This window comes from Zootermopsis nevadensis, unplaced genomic scaffold (genome assembly GCF_977971745.1).
Source record: "Zootermopsis nevadensis isolate Lab colony 2312 unplaced genomic scaffold, Znev_1.0 Znev_ptg000063l, whole genome shotgun sequence".
NCBI classification, from domain to species: domain Eukaryota; kingdom Metazoa; phylum Arthropoda; class Insecta; order Blattodea; family Termopsidae; genus Zootermopsis; species Zootermopsis nevadensis.
Window position 1 is genome coordinate 82,733 of NW_028259194.1, and position 24,073 is coordinate 106,805.

General features: G+C 37.0%; 1 protein-coding gene and 1 long non-coding RNA gene across 2 annotated transcripts; both read right to left on the reverse strand.

The window, feature by feature from the left end:
- Nucleotides 1–2,908: 2,908 nt before the first annotated feature.
- On the reverse strand, nucleotides 2,909–5,484 carry LOC147871128 (uncharacterized). The gene is made up of 5 exons (XM_087341127.1): nucleotides 5,312–5,484; nucleotides 4,742–4,839; nucleotides 4,142–4,227; nucleotides 3,323–3,871; nucleotides 2,909–3,141 (listed from the first exon to the last, which is right to left on the reverse strand). Exons 2-4 carry the CDS (start codon nucleotides 4,752–4,754, stop codon nucleotides 3,449–3,451), a joined length of 522 nt encoding a protein of 173 aa, XP_087197253.1. The 5' UTR covers nucleotides 4,755–4,839; nucleotides 5,312–5,484; the 3' UTR covers nucleotides 2,909–3,141; nucleotides 3,323–3,448.
- Nucleotides 5,485–7,978: 2,494 nt separating this feature from the next.
- LOC147871129 (uncharacterized) lies at nucleotides 7,979–12,463 on the reverse strand. Its single transcript, XR_015532781.1, has 4 exons — nucleotides 12,230–12,463; nucleotides 11,420–12,134; nucleotides 10,132–10,376; nucleotides 7,979–9,708 (listed from the first exon to the last, which is right to left on the reverse strand). It is a non-coding gene; the product is annotated as an uncharacterized LOC147871129 (long non-coding RNA).
- Nucleotides 12,464–24,073: the final 11,610 nt, after the last annotated feature.

Genomic DNA, 24,073 nt, shown 5'->3' on the forward strand with positions numbered 1-24,073 from the left:
AGTCAAACCAATACCCCACACAAAATTCTGGCAAACAATCTTCTACATTTTGCGGCACTATCGCTACACGCACAAGGAAGATCACACCAGGACTTCACTCTACATTCCTACACACTTTCCTGACTAATTTTCGTAAGACTCATTACTATACCAGCCTGCCTTCTCTTAATGTCGCTACAAAACTAACAAGACTGTCAATTATTCATTTTGCATTGCTTACACCAAATGGTTAATAACTTATGCCTGTTTCAGACAAATTCAAATTTAAATTATGTGACACACCAACCAGCTGGTGCCAACTTCGAGAAGGCACGAGCGCGCCATTAAGTATCACCTGCCTCTAAGGAGACGTATGGTGTCAGGCAATCGTGAGAGGGCTGGTATATAAGCTAGCGGAGGAGCTGTGTGCCTCATTCTCACCTGGAAGCAACACCACCAAGATGTCTGCTGTTCAACTGCTCGTCGTCGTCCTCTTCGTGGTTGCCACATCCTGCCACGACGTAGTAAGGTGAGTTCTAGAAGAAATGAAAATACTGTTAGAATTTAAACTGGGGAAATTAAGCAATTAACACGTGTTAAGAAAGGCACTAGGCCATTCAGACACACGTGCAGAACGAACTAAATACGGTGAGGGTATCTGGCGACTATGCCGCCAGCACGCCCTATCCGCTATGTGCGATCACAGCGACAGTTGCTGCCGTTCGTAGTCCCAGCGGACTTCGACACATATTTACCTGAACACAGTGAGATATTACATGAACACCTGCGGGTAAAATCAGAGCACGAGGTGATATTCAAATAGCGCAAGTCCCCCCCCTACCCGCATAAAGTTCAACAGCATTATTGCTTAGATCAATCTATGTATATAAAGAGGTAATCCTGTGAAACATCACGAATTGATCTAGAAATCTCATCATTTAAACCGTCCAACAATTCTGACTATTTCCATCGTCAGGGCGACTGCTTGTCTGCGATTCGACAGTCGGTACTTAGTACGGTCTTCCACAAAGAGAGGGCAGGGAAGTCTTTGCATGTTACGCACGACAAATATCGTTAGAAGTACTGGCTTTTTCGATCTGGGTTTGTCAGGTGAATAAGATCAGAAAAATAAACGTGATCGCCGTCTCTCAACATTAAAGTTAACTATTTGGGCTTTTCAATAGCGTAAAGTACATGTTACCATGAAAACACACAAACAGAAAAAGGTTTTTAACAGAAGCAGAATGCAAAGTGTTAAAATCTACGATTACAGCAATCCGGCCGCTACAAAAATTTACTCAGAAAGAAAGCGAGGGGTGTTTCTCGGGTATGCCATAGTCTAATGGAGTGGAAAAGAACGCACGGAAAACCGGGACATAGCAATACAAAAACGCGCAGCTTCTGACTCTTGTGTTCTTGTTTTCTGTCTAAACAGGGTTCCTTTACAACAAGTAGTTTTTCGGGGCGCCGAAAAACACCAGATTATAGCAGCAGATGGCACCACCGAGGAAGTGATAATGGCTCCCAAAGTAAGTAGATAAAACGCGTAGCATCCACGGGGCAGAGCCCTTCCTGAGAAGACGACTGTCTTTTGAGTGGCCTCGTCTGTCATGTAGCCCTAAGGCGTGTTCCCGTGTCTTCAAGAGGCCGCCACGGAATCCTGTCGCGAGACTGAATCGGGGTGGTCAAACTTTTCTCTGCCCTCAGGCCACAAATAATTTTTCCGCTCGACTGAGGTCCAAGGAACCCCCTCCTAGCAACATTTGTAAAAACTGATCACCAAATTCAATTATCCTTTACAAAATTTATCCAGAAATGAGAAATTAACAAACACCGAAATGTGAACACATTGCAAGAATTTAGCAGCAATTCATTTGTTCTTACTCTTCGACTTTTATTTCAGATCGGACTTCTGGGGCAGATCTACCTAGGGACTCCTCCCCAAGGGTTCAGGGTGCTGATGGACACGGGTCCGTCGAGATGTGCAAGTCGACGCCGTATTACTGCAGTACGTAGCCAAAATCGATGAAACTTCGAACACAATCTTCGCAGCTCAGCGGCAGGTGACGCCCCATTCTGTCACGGACAAATCTGTTGCCTCAGTAAATGCTTAAGATATTACTGATCTTTGCGATGAACATGTGTATCTTCCGGGTGGGAACTGAATACACAGACACAATGAGTTTTGAAGAAGGGCGAGTGAGCAATGCCTGGGAACCTCCACCCTCTCTCTCAACCCCAGGAACTCGAGCGAAACCCTTCCGGAACGCTGTGGCACTTACAAGGGTCCATTTTGAATTAATAATCATACCAAACGAATATTGTACGTTTGTACTTGCGATAAAATGAAGGGAGATTTAGGCGGGGACATTCAGAGTAAATACACACACTGGCAGATAATATTGTGTACATGCTCATTCGGTTTCAAAGACGCTGTATCAACGACAAGAGTCATGTAACAATGAAATGAATTATTAGATTTTTCGGAATTAGAGAGAGAGAGACAAGAAAGAGGTCGTGGTCTATTTTAAGTTTCTTTGCCAGATTTAGACCGGAATAACTAAGCAAACTTACGAACAACGTAAACACGAACCACGATTTTTCTCGGGAAATAAATTGTGAGGATGTGCGTAGAACTGACGAGGACTCCAGAGTCGGACTCTCTCTAGGTGACAGGCCCAAGTTTCTCGTTAATCCGCGTGCGTTTCTCTTGTGCTGCAGAGTACCACGACGTCTTCAGGGCGAACCTGTCAGACACGTACCACCTGGAGAAGCAGTACGGAAACATCTCCCTGTCGTACGCCGAGATAAAAGTGTACGGTCCTGTTGCCAAGGATACGCTGACAGTGAGTATGAATCATCAACCCTCGTACTCAGTTCAGAAAACCCAGGCTCCAGTTGTTAACATGTTTGCATTGCAAGTAAAGTGTTCACTGGTGAAAACGACAATTTATTTTTTGCGAAAAAAATAAATAAATTGCTCTCCTCTGCATAATCAGTGTCATAAGCTATTTCACGCAGGTGAGAAGTTTTCGCTGCGGCCATAATGTGGACTGCGGTCTTCTGAGTTGTGACGCCGTCTAATCCAACAGGTTTCGGAGAAATGCATTGCCTCAGCATTCCACCTTGGTCACCAGGTACAAGACTACAAGGCGTCACAATCTAGAAAGACAAATTTCCAACATATTTAGTTCACAAAAATGTTTCAATTTACCATGGAAGAGAATGTGACATGACAATATTATTGAAAAACGTAATTCTAGAAACATTTTCTGCAAGCACAAGCCTTCGAGAGAAAGAAAGACCACATGTAAAGCGAAACAAAAATACACAAGAAACCCACATTTTAAACATGTACGCTGTTCAGCTGTTTCACACAGCTCACAGGGCGCATACAAGTCGCAATCCATGCGTTACAGGTGGGAGGAATCCGCATCCCTGACTTCGCGTTCGTGCCAGCGAACGGTTTTTACCAAGCACCAGTTGACGGCATTTTGGGTCTGTCCTTCCAGGAAGGGTCCCAAGGCCCCTCGCGGGCCACCCCCAACAACAACTTAATCCGGGAGCCTACGTTCTCGCTGTATATCAAGAAGTGAGTAGCCTCTGCACAAACTTGTGGGCGTGCGGTCACCCGAGCACTCTTTAAGACTCGGAGGTACTTGTTGCTTCCACACGTCATAATACTGCAACTACAAACTCTACAACTCACACACATCACGTCAGACCCACGCAACTTCCCTTGCCACTGATTCAGTGGATATTTAACGAACAGTTCGCTTGCCGTCTGTTTGGAGCCGAGGTGTCCCGGCTTACACGGCTCCCTCTCCTCGTGCCCCATTATGACAGCAAGGGAGTCTATAAACACCAGTCGGTCCATGCCCTTCAGGTTCGCCTGTTTTGATGTCATGGAGAAAGGACGTAAATGAAAGATTAAGAAATGGCAAGCCACTACAACACAGCCAACATCTGTAGCACTTCTACTACTAAGGTGAATTCAACCGACAAGGGGCAAGAGGTAGCCGTATCAATTAGATTTATTTTCCATATCACCATCAGTAATGCCACTTTATAATGCCTTCTGGAAGCAAAGGTGGAAACTTCACCATCAGTAATATAAATTGTTTCAATGTTGAACAATCTAAATTTATAAAACTGAACTCACCAGCTTCCTGTGATATCGCCACCATTGTGTAGTGACACACAAGGAACACCGTCGTAACTCTTTCATGGCTGCAGCAACAAACACTCCTACCAACATACACAACAGGCCTTACTGGCTTTTCCAGATATGAAGCAGACGCTTTCAACAAGTTCACATACTAAATGTGGTTTTAAGAGAGATTTCAGGTTCTCACAGTGGTCTTTGGGTTCTAACACCACTTGGACTTACAGAAAACCAACACCGATTATGATTTTTAAACATTTAATGGTTCGCTATATCAGCTGAAGTTATCCTTGTGACTAAGCGCAATGCCATGAGGCAGTGGGAGCATGGAGGTACACTCCATGCATTCTCAATTATAGAACTATGTGGAGGTCAGCCTCAAAATGTGGTTCCTTAAACTGGCAAAGAAAAATCACGTTCTTCATTGTTTCTTTGTAGTGTCAATAGAAGAAATAGACAAGTTCTTCATTTCATTAAAACCATTTGCTACTTTTCAGGAAAAAAGGTCTTCAACACTTTCTTCTTCTTCTTTCAATAATGGCATTATAATTCAGAAAAGAAGTTTATTAAACAATTTACTCAAATGGATGAACTTACCTGTGACTGCCATCTGGTGAGTGGCTCTGGCTTGCTTGTCCTGCAATCTGTACGGAATCCAATGGACTGCGGAGATCTCCACATGTGGATCATCAAAACTGCAACAGCGAATCACAATGAGTAAAGATAATTACACTCACATCCTAATGTTCAATGGTCACAACAGTGGCCAATGCAGTAGCTGCTTCCTAAATCAGCAACTGATGTAAGAGGCACAGAGCAAATGGGAAATCTGGGTTTATGATATGACAAAGAAACACATTACTTGTAGAAGCCTCCTGGTACTGGCAGGATACTAAACCCAAACTAATTGTGATACAGCCTCTAACGGGCTCACTGTACCAGTAAATAATGAGTTCTGGGTGCTCAGAGAAAAATCTATATCAGTGCCTCATAGACTGCCTTGGGACTCGCTTACAATTCTGCGAAGAAAAGCCAGTGATTAACAATCTGTTATGTCATGTTAGTACCATCAGGCTGGAAAAACATCTTTTATTTTGTACACTATTTTAATATCAAGAATGAGGTTAGTTTGACAATATTCTTCTGCCTCCAACTGCTCTTATATACCTTGGACAGGAGAAAAGCTGCTGCGCTCTATTCTCATCATCATTAAAATTCAGGGATGCCACCAAGAAACAGCAAATTATTTCCCAGCACTGACGACGGTAGAACGGATCCGTCGTGCTTGACTTCTGAGCACTAGATGCTGTCTCCACGAACTGGAAAACACAACCAACAGTTTCAAGTTATAACGAGTAAGGGAAGTCAAATGTTTTAGTTACAGTAACTTCCATGCGGCATTGTTATAATACTTTCACGTACTGCACTTACTGTAATACTCTAAACACCTTTTCTCCACATCAGGGCGCATGTCATATTTATTTCCAGAAACTTTGGGTTTCATGGACACCTAGACTTTTATTTTGCAAGTGGAAACAAGTTTGACAAATCTCAACAACATTGAAATAAAAATTAACTACAAGCATATAATTTTTGTATAGTCTATGCTAACCCTAATAAACGTCAAAAAGGAACGTACTATACGCGTACCAAGTTATTTAATAATCTTCCACCAACAATTTAAACTCTAAATGATTTAAAGGTGTTCAAGCGTGCATTGAGAGGTCACCTCATCACTCACACTTTCCATTCTGCAGTTTATTTCACCTCTGCTGAAATTTCTTCAGTTTTATGTATATCTATAATCTATATTTAAAGTGGTTTTGCATTTCTATTTAAAATTCTGAGGTTTATGTATATTAATTTGTAATTTTTTTTAATACCTGTATTGCAGAATCTGAAGGTTATGTACATTCACATGTGAAACACGTCCTTGCATTGTGTCAAAAGTACTGAGGTTTACATATATTGAATGAAGTCCTGAAGTTTATGTTTATTGTATGAAATGACTTGTACTGCATCCTTTGGATTACTCCTAAGAAGGATCTATGGAATGCAAAGAAACTCTACTCTCTAACATACCTCAATAATGCAATTCCTTATCACACACACTAATAAGGCTTTTTACATGCAAAAGAAAATAATCACAACAATGGCAGGTGTCAAAAGCTGCTTACCTTATAGAGAATAATTTCGTAAATTTAATATACTTCCACTTGCAAGTGAATTTATACTCTGCTTGCTATCATTTGTGGTGGAAAAGTTGGATAATTTTAAAAGAAATACAGATGTACATAATTTAATTACAAGATGTAAACCCTGCTAAATGTCAAAGAGGAGTGTACTTTACACGTGTCAAGTTATTTAATAATCACCAACCAACAATTAAAACTCTAAATTGTGATATAAATGTATTCAAGCCTGCACTGAAATTAGCTTTCATACTTGAATTGCAAAATCTGAAGGTTATGTACATTCATATGTGAAACACGTTCTTGTAATTGTGTCAAAAGTATATTGAATGAAGTCCTGAAGTTTATGTTTACTGTATGAAATGACTTGCTCTGCATCCCATGGTTTAGTCCTAAGAAGGATCTATGGAATGCAAAGAAACTCTACTCTCTAACATACCTGAATAATGCAATTCCTTATCCAAGTCACAAACACTCCAGGTGCTTCGTTCTGTCTGGTTCTTCACAACTCCAACTCCAAATAAGCTGCTTCCCCATCACGCACACAACTGATCTTCTCAAACGCTGATATTCAGACAAATTGGTCTGCCATGTCTTCGTTGAAACCAGTCCACACACACTACAGCTACAGTTCACATGAAAGTTGCTACTCAGCACATCCCCTGATCTCAAACTCCTCTTTGAGACAGACTAGGCACTCCCACTAAATCTATAACAGTACACCTCCTCGGAAAGCAAGGTAATCGCACGAGGGCCTGAGGTCTTCCTTGTGGCATTGTGAGGCATCATACGAACACCCCATACTTGGTCACTAGGAATCAAAAGTGGGCAACTGTGGTGCAGTGGCCACGTAACCAACATTACAACCTGTAACCCTAGCTGCTTACTTCTAGCTTCTTCACTGCGATAAGCTCTTGCACAAATTTAAATCAACAGCTACTGAATTTCCACATGCAAGTCACAAAAACAGAGGCTGCCACCACGAGTCTGTGGGTCATCCCAACCGCATCGACTGATGAATTGTGTCCATCACGCACAATGGTCATGTCAGCTACCGGAGCAAAGTCTTGCTACCTCCGTAGTAATGATGGACTCGAAACTGCATAACGGCTGAAGTATCCCATATGCTTGCATTCACGCCTACCTGAAACAAAACCATGTACAGAAATAAACATCCGCATTGAGAGACCAGTATTAATTCTTACTACGAAGGCACTCTACACCACATTAATAACCTACTGGCAACTAATCCGGCCTTTCGTGCAACCAAAATATTTCCCACTTTACGTACTTCACACAGGAGAAAGATGACAAACATCAGTTCAAATAAACTTACAAGCCCTGGCAATATATGAGAGTAAAGCTGCACTCGACTGGCCATGCATCCTACCATCACGCCGTCCGAAGTAAACAATAACAGCAGAGGAGCTGCGCCATTTTCTCGCACGCAGGGACGGCAACGTCTGAAAAACAGCGAACACATCCCGTCACCGGCGGTGCATGAGGCATATTCAATGATCAATATGTGCGCACCCTGACGAACTGTCCTGTCATCTACCGACAATACACCTGAGGTACATGCCCGTCCACGAACACTACACGGCACTGCCGAACCAAATGCTGACTGAAATACCACTCGAAAGACTGTAAAATTATGAAGACCTCAAACTTTATTCCGTGACTACCATTAGTGACACATCTTCTCCCTTAAAAACGACAGGAAGTAAAGAAAAAAAAAGGCGAAACGAGCTACCAACTATAAGAAACCAACTACCAATCACTTCCATAACCTCAAAAATCATAATATAATTTATGTATCCAACCACACCCAATAAACTACAGCTCAATCAACTTAGCACGAAGCACTATGAAACAAGTAGCCCACAATTTGCATCTACATCGCCTACATCCTAGGGCACATTTGTCACATAACCTCTCGGTCGCCGGAATGTTACTGCACAGAGCAACCTTCGACACCCTGCTGAGATTGATACCAGACACAAATCTTGAATACATGCACGTCTACCTATAAATCACCCAGTGAAATCGTCCACGTCCTTTCCAACACGAACTTATCCTCCTCACATTTCATGTTGGCACTCAAGACATCACGCAAATTCAGCACCGACATTCTCCCTGCGCGATAATTTCTCACAAGTAATTGTGGGATTTCGTAAACTACAGCTCAATGAACGAAGCACTATAAACGATTATTGCATATGTCGCCACTACACAGCCCCTCTGCCACCAGGTTGTACTTCACGAGCATCTATAACACACCCAACGACCCAGCCCACTGGTGACCGTACTTCAACAACTCCAACTTCCCTTCGTCAGACTTCATTTTGGCACATGCAGCAATCAACACTTAATACACTACCAACAAAATTAATGCCGGCAATATTCGCTGAAAACCACTTGCAGAAAATCACACAGAATCCATAAAACTCATTGCACTTACCTGACTTACAAAAAGCAATCTCATCACTGGCAAGTCACACTTTTCGATCATAGGACAACTGCTATTGCGCATCTCCCGTTAACGACTGTTTGGAAACTCCCTCTCGGTGATGATCACTAAGTATTCCCGTTACCTCCCGCTTTGACATCTCTTTACAGATTTACATGAAGAAAATACAAACTAAGTAATGCGTGGTCAGCACACTTTTAAAGCCCTCCTGGGTCAGAGAACGGACACCCACTATTATCAAGACTGTCCGGTATAGCTATGCCAGAGATCTTCATCACCGCACTTCCTAAACGAGTGAAACTGCAGAGCCCCCCCCATCTGCTTCCGAACAGATTCACAATGACTGACGTTTTGAAGATCTTCCTGTGGCATTAGCTTGAACTGAGAATGTGAAATGGGATGAAGCAGATAAAACGAAATAACATATTCTTTCCAGGAAGAGGAATCACATCTTTGGTGACAAGCTGCGGCCAAAGCCAAGAGCACCTGCAACTTACAGCCTGTCACACATGACAAACTCTCTCTCATTCCGAGATGTGTTGGCCACCACACTATGAAGCAGACTCTTATCAACGCAATGTGATTGCGGCCGACATTTCTACTATTTTACTACACTCCGTAGAACACCCCACACACATAACTAGACATCCACACCTTACACGTTCACATGATTCATATCTAAGTTGCTATCACACTTGCAACACAATTACCACAACAGAGCAAGCCCCTGTCAATGGGTTAAATAACAGAAAACTGCACCACCTCTCCAGAGGCACACAAAATTTACATGCTGCATTCAGTCCTCTTCTCCATGTACGCACTCAGCAACAGGACGGCCAACCATCGGGGACACAAGCGGTCTTCTCTCGGATGTCAGTCTGTCTAGTGTTGGTGCACTCCTCCTGCAATATACCAGGAAAGGTGTAAGATACACAAGAAATCTAGAATCTCAAGGGGCCACTTTCACAGACATTGGAGGCAAAGTCGTCCGAAATGGAACAATCTCATGCCAACTTATTTTATCTAATGGGTGCCTCCTGCTTATTCAAATACTTAATCTGAAATGGGGGCGGGGGGGAATGCCGTTCATAGACATACAGGGGATTAGACACGTAAGAACAAACATCCAACATGCAGTCAGCCTCTGTCAGAGCATTACCGTTGCTTGGCAGAAAAAGTATTCCTCTTCCAACTTGGTACATATTCCGAATATTCATCCAGTTAATATTCTTTGTGATATGAAGTCAGAAGACAGTGTCCTACTTCTTGTACTGGTGCCTCTTATGAACAGACAGACAGACACACACACACACACACTCACTCACATCAAGTTATTGTAGCTCTATACATAAGCTGCACTTTGTGAGCCAATTAATATGCTCTCTCTTTGAGAAATGTTGGTCCAACGCCCTATCTTGTGTCTGGCGCACAACACAGAGGTTTTACTCGCCAGTAACAGGTCATCTAACTGCGGCCAATATCGTTCTGGTTCTTCACCCCAGCCTTGTCAAACAGAACACCCAGAGGGAACTGAAGGAGGTAACTTCATGATGACGGCATGGCCGGTGTCCTAGAACATTAATGAAAATACATACTTCAGTACCCCAACACAGAGCAAGCGAGCGGACATCACGGCGCACGGAACGACATCCATCAACACTGCACAATACATATGCCCGAAAACGTGAGTACAGAAGGGATGTGGACTGCCTGCAGGAATATGCCGGGGCACCGACAATGTCGGCGTGAACAACTCTGTAAGCTCCCGAGGTGAGCATTCCACCCTAGGGAATGTTGTGAATGTGCATGTACCTACGTACAGAGGCAAAAGGAGAGGTTACGGTGATGAGAAATTAATCGCGGAAGTTGAAACAAACAATTTCCTTGGCTTACAAGTTGACAACACCTCAGATTGGAAGAAGCACACTGAGTATATTATTCCCTAATTAAGCTCTGCGTGCCTTGCCATCAGAACAGTCATACCACCCATGACAATAGATACTATAAAGCTAGTTTACTTTGCTTATTTCCACTCTGTGGTGTCTTATGGATTAATATTTTGGGGGAATTCAACAGACAGTAATAAGGCTTTTTACATGCAAAAGAAAATAATCACAACAATGGCAGGTGTCAAAAGCAGCTTACCTTGTAGAGAATTATTTCGTAAATTTAATATACTTCCACTTGCAAGTGAATTTATACTCTGCTTGCTATCATTTGTGGTGGAAAAGTTGGATAATTTTAAAAGAAATACAGATGTACATAATTTAATTACAAGATGTAAACCCTGCTAAATGTCAAAGAGGAGTGTACTTTACACGTGTCAAGTTATTTAATAATCACCAACCAACAATTAAAACTCTAAATTGTGATATAAATGTATTCAAGCCTGCACTGAAATTAGCTTTCATACTTGAATTGCAAAATCTGAAGGTTATGTACATTCATATGTGAAACACGTTCTTGTAATTGTGTCAAAAGTACCGAGGTTTACGTATATTGAATGAAGTCCTGAAGTTTATGTTTATTGTATGAAATGACTTGTACTGCAGCCTTTGGATTACTCCTAAGAAGGATCTATGGAATGCAAACAAACTCTACTCTCTAACATACCTGAATAATGCAATTCCTTATCCAAGTAACAAACACTCCAGGTGCTTCCTTCTGTTTCGTTCTTCACATCTCCAACTCCAAAAAAGCTGCTTCCCCATCACGCACACAACTGATCTTCTGAAACACTGATATTCAGACAAATTGGTCCTCCATGTCTTCGTTGATGCCAGTAAACACACACTACAGCTACAGTTCACATGAAAGTTGCTACTCAGCACATGCCCTGATCTCAAACTCCTCTTTGAGACAGACTAGGCACTCCCACTAAATCTATAACAGTACACCTCCTCGGAAAGCAAGGTATATAATCGCACGAGGGCCTGAGGTCTTCCTTGTGGCATTGTGAGGCATGCTACGAACACCCCATACTTGGTCACTAGGAATCAAAAGTGGGCAACTGTGGTGTGGTGTGGTGTGGTGGCCACATAACCAACATTACAACCTGTAACCCTAGCTGCTTACTTCTAGCTTCTTCACTGCGATAAGCTCTTGCACAAATTTAAATCAACAGCTACTGAATTTCCACATGCAAGTCACAAAAACAGAGGCTGCCACCACGAGTCTGTGGGTCATCCCAATCGCATCGACTGATGAATTGTGTCCATCATGCACAATGGTCATGTCAGCTACCGGAGCAAAGTCTTGCTACCTCCGTAGTAATGATGGACTCGAAACTGCATAACGGCTGAAGTATCCCATATGCTTGCATTCACGCCTACCTGAAACAAAACCATGTACAGAAATAAACATCCGCATTGAGAGACCAGTATTAATTCTTACTACGAAGGCACTCTACACCACATTAATAACCTACTGGCAACTAATCCGGCCTTTCGTGCAACCAAAATATTTCCCACTTTACGTACTTCACACAGGAGAAAGATGACAAACATCAGTTAAAATAAACTTGCAAGCATTGGAAATATAAGAGAGTAAAGCTGCACTCGACTGGGCATGCATCCTACCATCACGCCGTCCGAAGTAAACAATAACAGCAGAGGAGCTGCGCCATTTTCTCGCACGCAGGGACGGCAACGTCTGAAAAACAGAGAACACATTCCGCCACCGGCGGAGCATGAGGGATATTCAATGATCAATATGTGCGCACCCTGACGAACTGTCCTGTCATCTACCGACAATACACCTGAGGTACATGAACGTCCGCGAACACTACACGGCACTGCCGAACCAAATGCTGACTGAAATACCACTCCAAAGACTGTAAAATTATGAAGACCTCAAACTTTATTCCGTGACTACCATTAGTGACACATCTTCTCCTTTAAAAACGAGAGGAAGTAAAGAAAAAAATTAAGGCGAAACGAGCTACCAACTTCGCCTATAAGAAACCAACTACCAATCACTTCCATAACCTCAAAAATCATAAAATAATTTATGAATCCAACCACACCCAATAAACTACAGCTCAATCAACTTCGCACGAAGCACTATGAAACAAGTAGCCCACAATTTGCATCTACATCGCCTACATCCTAGGGCACATTTGTCACATAACCTGTCGGTCGCCGTTATGTTACTGCACAGAGCAACCTTCGACACCCTGCTCAGATTGATACCAGACACAACTCTTGAATACCTGCACGTCTACCTATAAATCACCCAGTGAAATCGTCCATGTCGTTTCCAACACGAACTTATCCTCCTCACATTTCATGTTGGCACTCAAGACATCACGCAAATTCAGCACCGACATTCTCCCTGCGCGATAATTTCTCACAAGTAATTTTGCAGAAGGGCGAAAACGTCTCGCGACCTGAGTCATTTGAAAAGTCCGACCAACATCACCTATAAGACACCAACTAATAAACATTTCCATAATCTAAATATCTTCCATCATTTATGAAAACAGGTGGGATTTCGTAAACTACAGCTCAATGAAAGAAGCACTATAAACGATTATTGCATATGTCGCCACTACACAGCCCCTATGCCACCAGGTTGTACTTCACGAGCATCTATAAGACACCCAACTAAAGATTTTCGAAATTTTCGAAAAAAAATTTGAATTCAGAATTTTTGAAATTTTTTTGGTTTTGTGCGCTTTTTGGACGATTTCCCACATTTTCGATTTTTTGAAAATTTTCGAAAAAATTGAAATTTTAAATTTTTTTCGAAATTTTCAAAAAATTTAAAAAAGTGGCTGCAAACGGCATGAAACGCGAAGAAAACTAAATATTTTCGAAATTTTCGAAAAAAATTTGAATTCAGAATTTTTCAAAATTTTTTTGCTTTGTGCGCTTTTTGGACGATTTCGCACGTTTTTCGATTTTTCGAAAATTTTCTAAAAATTGAAAATTTAAAAAAATAACCTAACCTAACCTAACCTAACCTAACCTAACGTAACCTAACCTAACCTAACCTAACCTAACGTAACCTAACCTAACCTAACCTAACCTAAACTAACCTAACCTAACCTAACGTAACGTAACCTAACCTAACCTAACCTAACATAACGTAACCTAACCTAACCTAACCTAACCTAACCTTACCTAACCTAAATTAACCTAACCTAACCTAGCTTATTCGACGATTTCCCGTTTTTCGAAATTTCCGAAAATTTCCGAAAAAATTGATATTTTCAAAAATTTTCAAAAAATTAAAAGTTGCTGTATATGGCATGAAACGCGAAGAAAACTAAAGATTTTCGAAATTTTCGAAAAAAAAATTGAATTCAGAATTTTTGAAATTTTTTTGGTTTTCTGCGCTTTATGGACGATTTCCCACGTTTTTCGATTTTTCGAAAATTTTCGAAAAAATTAAAATTTTCAAAATTTTTCGAAATTTTCAAAAAATTAAAAGTGGCTGTAAATGGCATGAAACGCGAAGAAAACTAAATATTTTCGAAATTTTCGAAAAAAATTTTGAATTCAGAATTTTTCAAAAATTTTTGGTTTTGTGCGCTTTTTGGACGATTTCCCACGTTTTTCGATTTTTCGAAAATTTTCGAAAAATTGAAAATTTAAAAAAATAACCTAACCTAACCTAACCTAACCTAACCTAACCTAACGTAACCTAACCTAACCTAACCTAACCTAACGTAACCTAACCTAACCAAACCTAACCTAACCTAACCTAACCTAACCTAACCTAACATAACCTAACCTAACCTAACCTAACCTAACCTAACCTAACCTAACCTAACCTAACCTAACCTAACCTAACCTAACCTAACCTAACCTAACCTAACCTACCATTTTCGACGATTTCCCTTTTTTCAAAATTTCCGAAAATTTTCAAAAAGTTTCAAAAAATTAAAAGTTGCTGTAAATTGCATGAAACGCGAAGAAAACTAAAGATTTTCGAAATTTTCGAAAAAAAATTTGAATTCAGAATTTTTGAAAATTTTTTGGTTTTCTGCGCTTTATGGACGATTTCCCAAGTTTTTCGATTTTTCGAAAATTTTCGAAAAAATTAAAATTTTCAAAAATTTTCGAAATTTTCAAAAAATTAAAAGTTTCTGTAAATGGCATGAAACGCGAAGAAAACTAAATATTTTCGAAATTTTCGAAAAAAATTTTGAATTCAGAATTTTTCAAAAATTTTTGGTTTTGTGCGCTTTTTGGACAATTTCCCACGTTTTTCGATTTTTCGAAAATTTTCGAAAAATTGAAAATTTAAAAAAATAACCTAACCTAACCTAACCTAACCTAACCTAACCTAACCTAACCTAACCTAACCTAACCTAACCTAACCTAACCATACCTAACCTAACCTAACCTAACCTAACCTAATTTAACCTAACCTAACCTAACCTAACCTAACCTAACCTAACCTAACCTAACCTAACCTAACCTAACCTAACCTAACCTAACCTAACCTAACCTAACCTAACCTAACCTAACCTAACCTACCATTTTCGACGATTTCCCTTTTTTCGAAATTTCCGAAAATTTTCAAAAAGTTTCAAAAAATTAAAAGTTGCTGTAAATTGCATGAAACGCGAAGAAAACTAAAGATTTTCGAAAAAAAATTTGAATTCAGAATTTTTGAAAATTTTTTGGTTTTCTGCGCTTTATAGACGATTTCCCAAGTTTTTCGATTTTTCGAAAATTTTCGAAAAAATTAAAATTTTCAAAAATTTTCGAAATTTTCAAAAAATTAAAAGTGGCTGTAAATGGCATGAAACGCGAAGAAAACTAAATATTTTCGAAATTTTCGAAAAAAATTTTGAATTCAGAATTTTTCAAAAATTTTTGGTTTTGTGCGCTTTTTGGACGATTTCCCACGTTTTTCGATTTTTCGACAATTTTCGAAAAATTGAAAATTTAAAAAAATAACCTAACCTAACCTAACCTAACCTAACCTAACCTAACCTAACCTAACCTAACCTAACCTAACCTAACCTAACCTAACCATACCTAACCTAACCTAACCTAACCTAACCTAACCTAACCTAACCTAACCTAACCTAACCTAACCTAACCTAACCTAACCTAACCTAACCTAACCTAACCTAACCTAACCTAACCTAACCTAACCTAACCTAACCTAACCTAACCTAACCTATCCTACCATTTTCGACGATTTCCCTTTTTTCGAAATTTCCGAAAATTTTCAAAAAGTTTCAAAAAATTAAAAGTTGCTGTAAATTGCATGAAACGCGAAGAAAACTAAAGATTTTCGAAATTTTCGAAAAAAAATTTGAATTCAGAATTTTTGAAAATTTTTTGGTTTTCTGCGCTTTATGGACGATTTCCCAAGTTTTTCGATTTTTCGAAAATTTTCGAAAAAATTAAAATTTTCAAAAATTTTCGAAATTTTCAAAAAATTAAAAGTGGCTGTAAATGGCATGAAACGCGAAGAAAACTAAATATTTTCGAAATTTTCGAAAAAAATTTTGAATTCAGAATTTTTCAAAAATTTTTGGTTTTGTGCGCTTTTTGGACGATTTCCCACGTTTTTCGATTTTTCGAAAATTTTCGAAAAATTGAAAATTTAAAAAAATAACCTAACCTAACCTAACCTAACCTAACCTAACCTAACCTAACCTAACCTAACCTAACCTAACCTAACCTAACCTAACCTAACCTAACCTAACCTAACCTAACCTAACCTAACCTAACCTAACCTAACCTAACCTAACCTAACCTAACCTAACCTAACCTAACCTAACCTAACCTAACCTAACCTAACCTAACCTAACCTAACCTAACCTAACCTAACCTAACCTAACCTATCCTAACCTAACCTAACCTACCATTTTCGACGATTTCCCATTTTTCGAAATTTCCGAAAATTTTCAAAAAGTTTCAAAAAATTAAAAGTTGCTGTAAATTGCATGAAACGCGAAGAAAACTAAAGATTTTCGAAATTTTCGAAAAAAAATTTGAATTCAGAATTTTTGAAAAATTTTTGGTTTTCTGCGCTTTATGGACGATTTCCCAAGTTTTTCGATTTTTCGAAAATTTTCGAAAAAATTAAAATTTTCAAAAATTTTCGAAATTTTCAAAAAATTAAAAGTGGCTGTAAATGGCATGAAACGCGAAGAAAACTAAATATTTTCGAAATTTTCGAAAAAAATTTGAATTCAGAATTTTTCAAAAATTTTTGGTTTTGTGCGCTTTTTGGACGATTTCCCACGTTTTTCGATTTTTCGAAAATTTTCGAAAAATTGAAAATTTAAAAAAATAACCTAACCTAACCTAACCTAACCTAACCTAACCTAACCTAACCTAACCTAACCTAACCTAACCATACCTAACCTAACCTAACCTAACCTAACCTAACCTAACCTAACCTAACCTAACCTAACCTAACCTAACCTAACCTAACCTAACCTAACCTAACCTAACCTAACCTAACCTAACCTAACCTAACCTAACCTAACCTAACCTAACCTACCATTTTCGACGATTTCCCTTTTTTCGAAATTTCCGAAAATTTTCAAAAAGTTTCAAAAAATTAAAAGTTGCTGTAAATTGCATGAAACGCGAAGAAAACTAAAGATTTTCGAAATTTTCGAAAAAAAATTTGAATTCAGAATTTTTGAAATTTTTTTGGTTTTCTGCGCTTTATGGACGATTTCCCAAGTTTTTCGATTTTTCGAAAATTTTCGAAAAAATTAAAATTTTCAAAAATTTTCGAAATTTTCAAAAAATTAAAAGTGGCTGTAAATGGCATGAAACGCGAAGAAAACTAAATATTTTCGAAATTTTCGAAAAAAATTTTGAATTCAGAATTTTTCAAAAATTTTTGGTTTTGTGCGCTTTTTGGACGATTTCCCACGTTTTTCGATTTTTCGAAAATTTTCGAAAAATTGAAAATTTAAAAAAATAACCTAACCTAACCTAACCTAACCTAACCTAACCTAACCTAACCTAAAATAACCTAACCTAACCATACCTAACCTAACCTAACCTAACCTAACCTAACCTAACCTAACCTAACCTAACCTAACCTAACCTAACCTAACCTAACCTAACCTAACCTAACCTAACCTAACCTAACCTAACCTAACCTAACCTAACCTAACCTAACCTAACCTAACCTAACCTAACCTATCCTAACCTAACCTAACCTAACCTTACCTAACCTAACCTAACCTAACCTAACCTAGCATTTTCGACGATTTCCCTTTTTTCGAAATTTCAGAAAATTTTCGAAAAAATTGAAATTTTCAAAAATTTTCAAAAATTTTCAAAAAATTAAAAGTTGCTGTAAATGGCATGAAACGCGAAGAAAACTAAAGATTTTCGAAATTTTCGAAAAAAAATTTGAATTCAGAATTTTTGAAAATTTTTTGGTTTTCTGCGCTTTATGGACGATTTCCCACGTTTTTCGATTTTTCGAAAATTTTCGAAAAAATTAAAATTTTCAAAAATTTTCGAAATTTTCAAAAAATTAAAAGTGGCTGTAAATGGCATGAAACGCGAAGAAAACTAAATATTTTTCGAAATTTTCGAAAAAAATTTTGAATTCAGAATTTTTCAAAAATTTTTTTTTTGTGCGCTTTTTGGACGATTTCCCACGTTTTTCGATTTTTCGAAAATTTTCGAAAAATTGAAAATTTAAAAAAATAACCTAACCTAACCTAACCTAACCTAACCTAACCTAACCTAACCTAACCTAACCTAACCTAACCTATCCTAACCTAACCATACCTAACCTAACCTAACCTAACCTAACCTAACCTAACCTAACCTAACCTAACCTAACCTAACCTAACCTAACCTAACCTAACCTAACCTAACCTAACCTAACCTAACCTAACCTAACCTACCATTTTCGACGATTTCCCTTTTTTCGAAATTTCCGAAAATTTTCAAAAAGTTTCAAAAAATTAAAAGTTGCTGTAAATTGCATGAAACGCGAAGAAAACTAAAGATTTTCGAAATTTTCGAAAAAAAATTTGAATTCAGAATTTTTGAAAATTTTTTGGTTTTCTGCGCTTTATGGACGATTTCCCAAGTTTTTCGATTTTTCGAAAATTTTCGAAAAAATTAAAATTTTCAAAAATTTTCGAAATTTTCAAAAAATTAAAAGTGGCTGTAAATGGCATGAAACGCGAAGAAAACTAAATATTTTCGAAATTTTCGAAAAAAATTTTGAATTCAGAATTTTTCAAAAATTTTTGGTTTTGTGCGCTTTTTGGACGATTTCCCACGTTTTTCGATTTTTCGAAAATTTTCGAAAAATTGAAAATTTAAAAAAATAACCTAACCTAACCTTACCTAACCTAACCTAACCTAACCTAACCTAACCTAACCTAACCTAACCTAACCTAACCTAACCTAACCTAACCTAACCTAACCATACCTAACCTAACCTAACCTAAACTAACCTAACCTAACCTAACCTAACCTAACCTAACCTAACCTAACCTAACCTAACCTAACCTAACCTAACCTAACCTAACCTAACCTAACCTAACCTAACCTAACCTACCATTTTCGACGATTTCCCATTTTTCGAAATTTCCGAAAATTTTCAAAAAGTTTCAAAAAATTAAAAGTTGCTGTAAATTGCATGAAACGCGAAGAAAACTAAAGATTTTCGAAATTTTCGAAAAAAAATTTGAATTCAGAATTTTTGAAAATTTTTTGGTTTTCTGCGCTTTATGGACGATTTCCCAAGTTTTTCGATTTTTCGAAAATTTTCGAAAAAATTAAAATTTTCAAAAATTTTCGAAATTTTCAAAAAATTAAAAGTGGCTGTAAATGGCATGAAACGCGAAGAAAACTAAATATTTTCGAAATTTTCGAAAAAAATTTTGAATTCAGAATTTTTCAAAATTTTTTGGTTTTGTGCGCTTTTTGGACGATTTCCCACGTTTTTCGATTTTTCGAAAATTTTCGAAAAATTGAAAATTTAAAAAAATAACCTAACCTAACCTAACCTAACCTAACCTAACCTAACCTAACCTAACCTAACCTAACCTAACCTAACCTAACCTAACCTAACCTAACCTAACCTAACCTAACCTAACCTAACCTAACCTAACCTAACCTAACCTAACCTAACCTAACCTAACCTAACCTAACCTACCATTTTCGACGATTTCCCTTTTTTCGAAATTTCCGAAAATTTTCAAAAAGTTTCAAAAAATTAAAAGTTGCTGTAAATTGCATGAAACGCGAAGAAAACTAAAGATTTTCGAAATTTTCGAAAAAAAATTTGAATTCAGAATTTTTGAAATTTTTTTGGTTTTCTGCGCTTTATGGACGATTTCCCAAGTTTTTCGATTTTTCGAAAATTTTCGAAAAAATTAAAATTTTCAAAAATTTTCGAAATTTTCAAAAAATTAAAAGTGGCTGTAAATGGCATGAAACGCGAAGAAAACTAAATATTTTCGAAATTTTCGAAAAAAATTTTGAATTCAGAATTTTTCAAAAATTTTTGGTTTTGTGCGCTTTTTGGACGATTTCCCACGTTTTTCGATTTTTCGAAAATTTTCGAAAAATTGAAAATTTAAAAAAATAACCTAACCTAACCTAACCTAACCTAACCTAACCTAACCTAACCTAACCTAACCATACCTAACCTAACCTAACCTAACCTAACCTAACCTAACCTAACCTAACCTAACCTAACCTAACCTAACCTAACCTAACCTAACCTAACCTAACCTAACCTAACCTAACCTAACCTAACCTAACCTAACCTAACCTAACCTAACCTAACCTAACCTAACCTAACCTAACCTAACCTAACCTAACCTATCCTAACCTAACCTAACCTAACCTTACTTAACCTAACCTAACCTAACCTAGCATTTTCGACGATTTCCCTTTTTTCGAAATTTCAGAAAATTTTCGAAAAAATTGAAATTTTCAAAAATTTTCAAAAATTTTCAAAAAATTAAAAGTTGCTGTAAATGGCATGAAACGCGAAGAAAACTAAAGATTTTCGAAATTTTCGAAAAAAATTTTGAATTCAGAATTTTTGAAAATTTTTTGGTTTTCTGCGCTTTATGGACGATTTCCCACGTTTTTCGATTTTTCGAAAATTTTCGAAAAAATTAAAATTTTCAAAAATTTTCGAAATTTTCAAAAAATTAAAAGTGGCTGTAAATGGCATAAAACGCGAAGAAAACTAAATATTTTCGAAATTTTCGAAAAAAATTTTGAATTCAGAATTTTTCAAAAATTTTTGGTTTTGTGCGCTTTTTGGACGATTTCCCACGTTTTTCGATTTTTCGAAAATTTTCGAAAAATTGAAAATTTAAAAAAATAACCTAACCTAACCTAACCTAACCTAACCTAACCTAACCTAACCTAACCTAACCTAACCTAACCTAACCTAACCATACCTAACCTAACCTAACCTAACCTAACCTAACCTAACCTAACCTAACCTAACCTAACCTAACCTAACCTAACCTAACCTAACCTAACCTAACCTAACCTAACCTAACCTAACCTAACCTAACCTAACCTAACCTAACCTAACCTAACCTAACCTAACCTAACCTAACCTAACCTAACCTAACCTAACCTATCCTAACCTAACCTAACCTAACCTTACTTAACCTAACCTAACCTAACCTAGCATTTTCGACGATTTCCCTTTTTTCGAAATTTCAGAAAATTTTCGAAAAAATTGAAATTTTCAAAAATTTTCAAAAATTTTCAAAAAATTAAAAGTTGCTGTAAATGGCATGAAACGCGAAGAAAACTAAAGATTTTCGAAATTTTCGAAAAAAATTTTGAATTCAGAATTTTTGAAAATTTTTTGGTTTTCTGCGCTTTATGGACGATTTCCCACGTTTTTCGATTTTTCGAAAATTTTCGAAAAAATTAAAATTTTCAAAAATTTTCGAAATTTTCAAAAAATTAAAAGTGGCTGTAAATGGCATGAAACGCGAAGAAAACTAAATATTTTCGAAATTTTCGAAAAAAATTTTGAATTCAGAATTTTTCAAAAAATTTTGGTTTTGTGCGCTTTTTGGACGATTTCCCACGTTTTTCGATTTTTCGAAAATTTTCGAAAAATTGAAAATTTAAAAAAATAACCTAACCTAACCTAACCTAACCTAACCTAACCTAACCTAACCTAACCTAACCTAACCTAACCTAACCTAACCTAACCATAACCTAACCATACCTAACCTAACCTAACCTAACCTAACCTAACCTAACCTAACCTAACCTAACCTAACCTAACCTAACCTAACCTAACCTAACCTAACCTAACCTAACCTAACCTAACCTAACCTAACCTAACCTAACCTAACCTAACCTAACCTACCATTTTCGACGATTTCCCTTTTTTCGAAATTTCCGAAAATTTTCAAAAAGTTTCAAAAAATTAAAAGTTGCTGTAAATTGCATGAAACGCGAAGAAAACTAAAGATTTTCGAAATTTTCGAAAAAAAATTTGAATTCAGAATTTTTGAAATTTTTTTGGTTTTCTGCGCTTTATGGACGATTTCCCAAGTTTTTCGATTTTTCGAAAATTTTCGAAAAAATTAAAATTTTCAAAAATTTTCGAAATTTTCAAAAAATTAAAAGTGGCTGTAAATGGCATGAAACGCGAAGAAAACTAAATATTTTCGAAATTTTCGAAAAAAATTTTGAATTCAGAATTTTTCAAAATTTTTTGGTTTTGTGCGCTTTTTGGACGATTTCCCACGTTTTTCGATTTTTCGAAAATTTTCGAAAAATTGAAAATTTAAAAAAATAACCTAACCTAACCTAACCTAACCTAACCTAACCTAACCTAACCTAACCTAACCTAACCTAACCATACCTAACCTAACCTAACCTAACCTAACCTAACCTAACCTAACCTAACCTAACCTAACCTAACCTAACCTAACCTAACATAACCTAACCTAACCTAACCTAACCTAACCTAAGCTAACCTAACCTAACCTAACCTAACCTAACCTAACCTAACCTAACCTAACCTAACCTAACCTAACCTAACCTAACCTAACCTAACCTAACCTAACCTATCCTAACCTAACCTAACCTAACCTTACTTAACCTAACCTAACCTAACCTAGCATTTTCGACGATTTCCCTTTTTTCGAAATTTCAGAAAATTTTCGAAAAAATTGAAATTTTCAAAAATTTTCAAAAATTTTCAAAAAATTAAAAGTTGCTGTAAATGGCATGAAACGCGAAGAAAACTAAAGATTTTCGAAATTTTCGAAAAAAATTTTGAATTCAGAATTTTTGAAAATTTTTTGGTTTTCTGCGCTTTATGGACGATTTCCCACGTTTTTCGATTTTTCGAAAATTTTCGAAAAAATTAAAATTTTCAAAAATTTTCGAAATTTTCAAAAAATTAAAAGTGGCTGTAAATGGCATGAAACGCGAAGAAAACTAAATATTTTCGAAATTTTCGAAAAAAATTTTGAATTCAGAATTTTTCAAAAATTTTTGGTTTTGTGCGCTTTTTGGACGATTTCCCACGTTTTTCGATTTTTCGAAAATTTTCGAAAAATTGAAAATTTAAAAAAATAACCTAACCTAACCTAACCTAACCTAACCTAACCTAACCTAACCTAACCTAACCTAACCTAACCTAACCTAACCATAACCTAACCTAACCTAACCTAACCTAACCTAACCTAACCTAACCTAACCTAACCTAACCTAACCTAACCTAACCTAACCTAACCTAACCTAACCTAACCTAACCTAACCTAACCTAACCTAACCTAACCTAACCTAACCTAACCTAACCTAACCTAACCTAACCTAACCTAACCTATCCTAACCTAACCTAACCTAACCTTACTTAACCTAACCTAACCTAACCTAGCATTTTCGACGATTTCCCTTTTTTCGAAATTTCAGAAAATTTTCGAAAAAATTGAAATTTTCAAAAATTTTCAAAAATTTTCAAAAAATTAAAAGTTGCTGTAAATGGCATGAAACGCGAAGAAAACTAAAGATTTTCGAAATTTTCGAAAAAAATTTTGAATTCAGGATTTTTGAAAATTTTTTGGTTTTCTGCGCTTTATGGACGATTTCCCACGTTTTTCGATTTTTCGAAAATTTTCGAAAAAATTAAAATTTTCAAAAATTTTCGATATTTTCAAAAAATTAAAAGTGGCTGTAAATGGCATGAAACGCGAAGAAAACTAAATATTTTCGAAATTTTCGAAAAAAATTTTGAATTCAGAATTTTTCAAAAATTTTTGGTTTTGTGCGCTTTTTGGACGATTTCCCACGTTTTTCGATT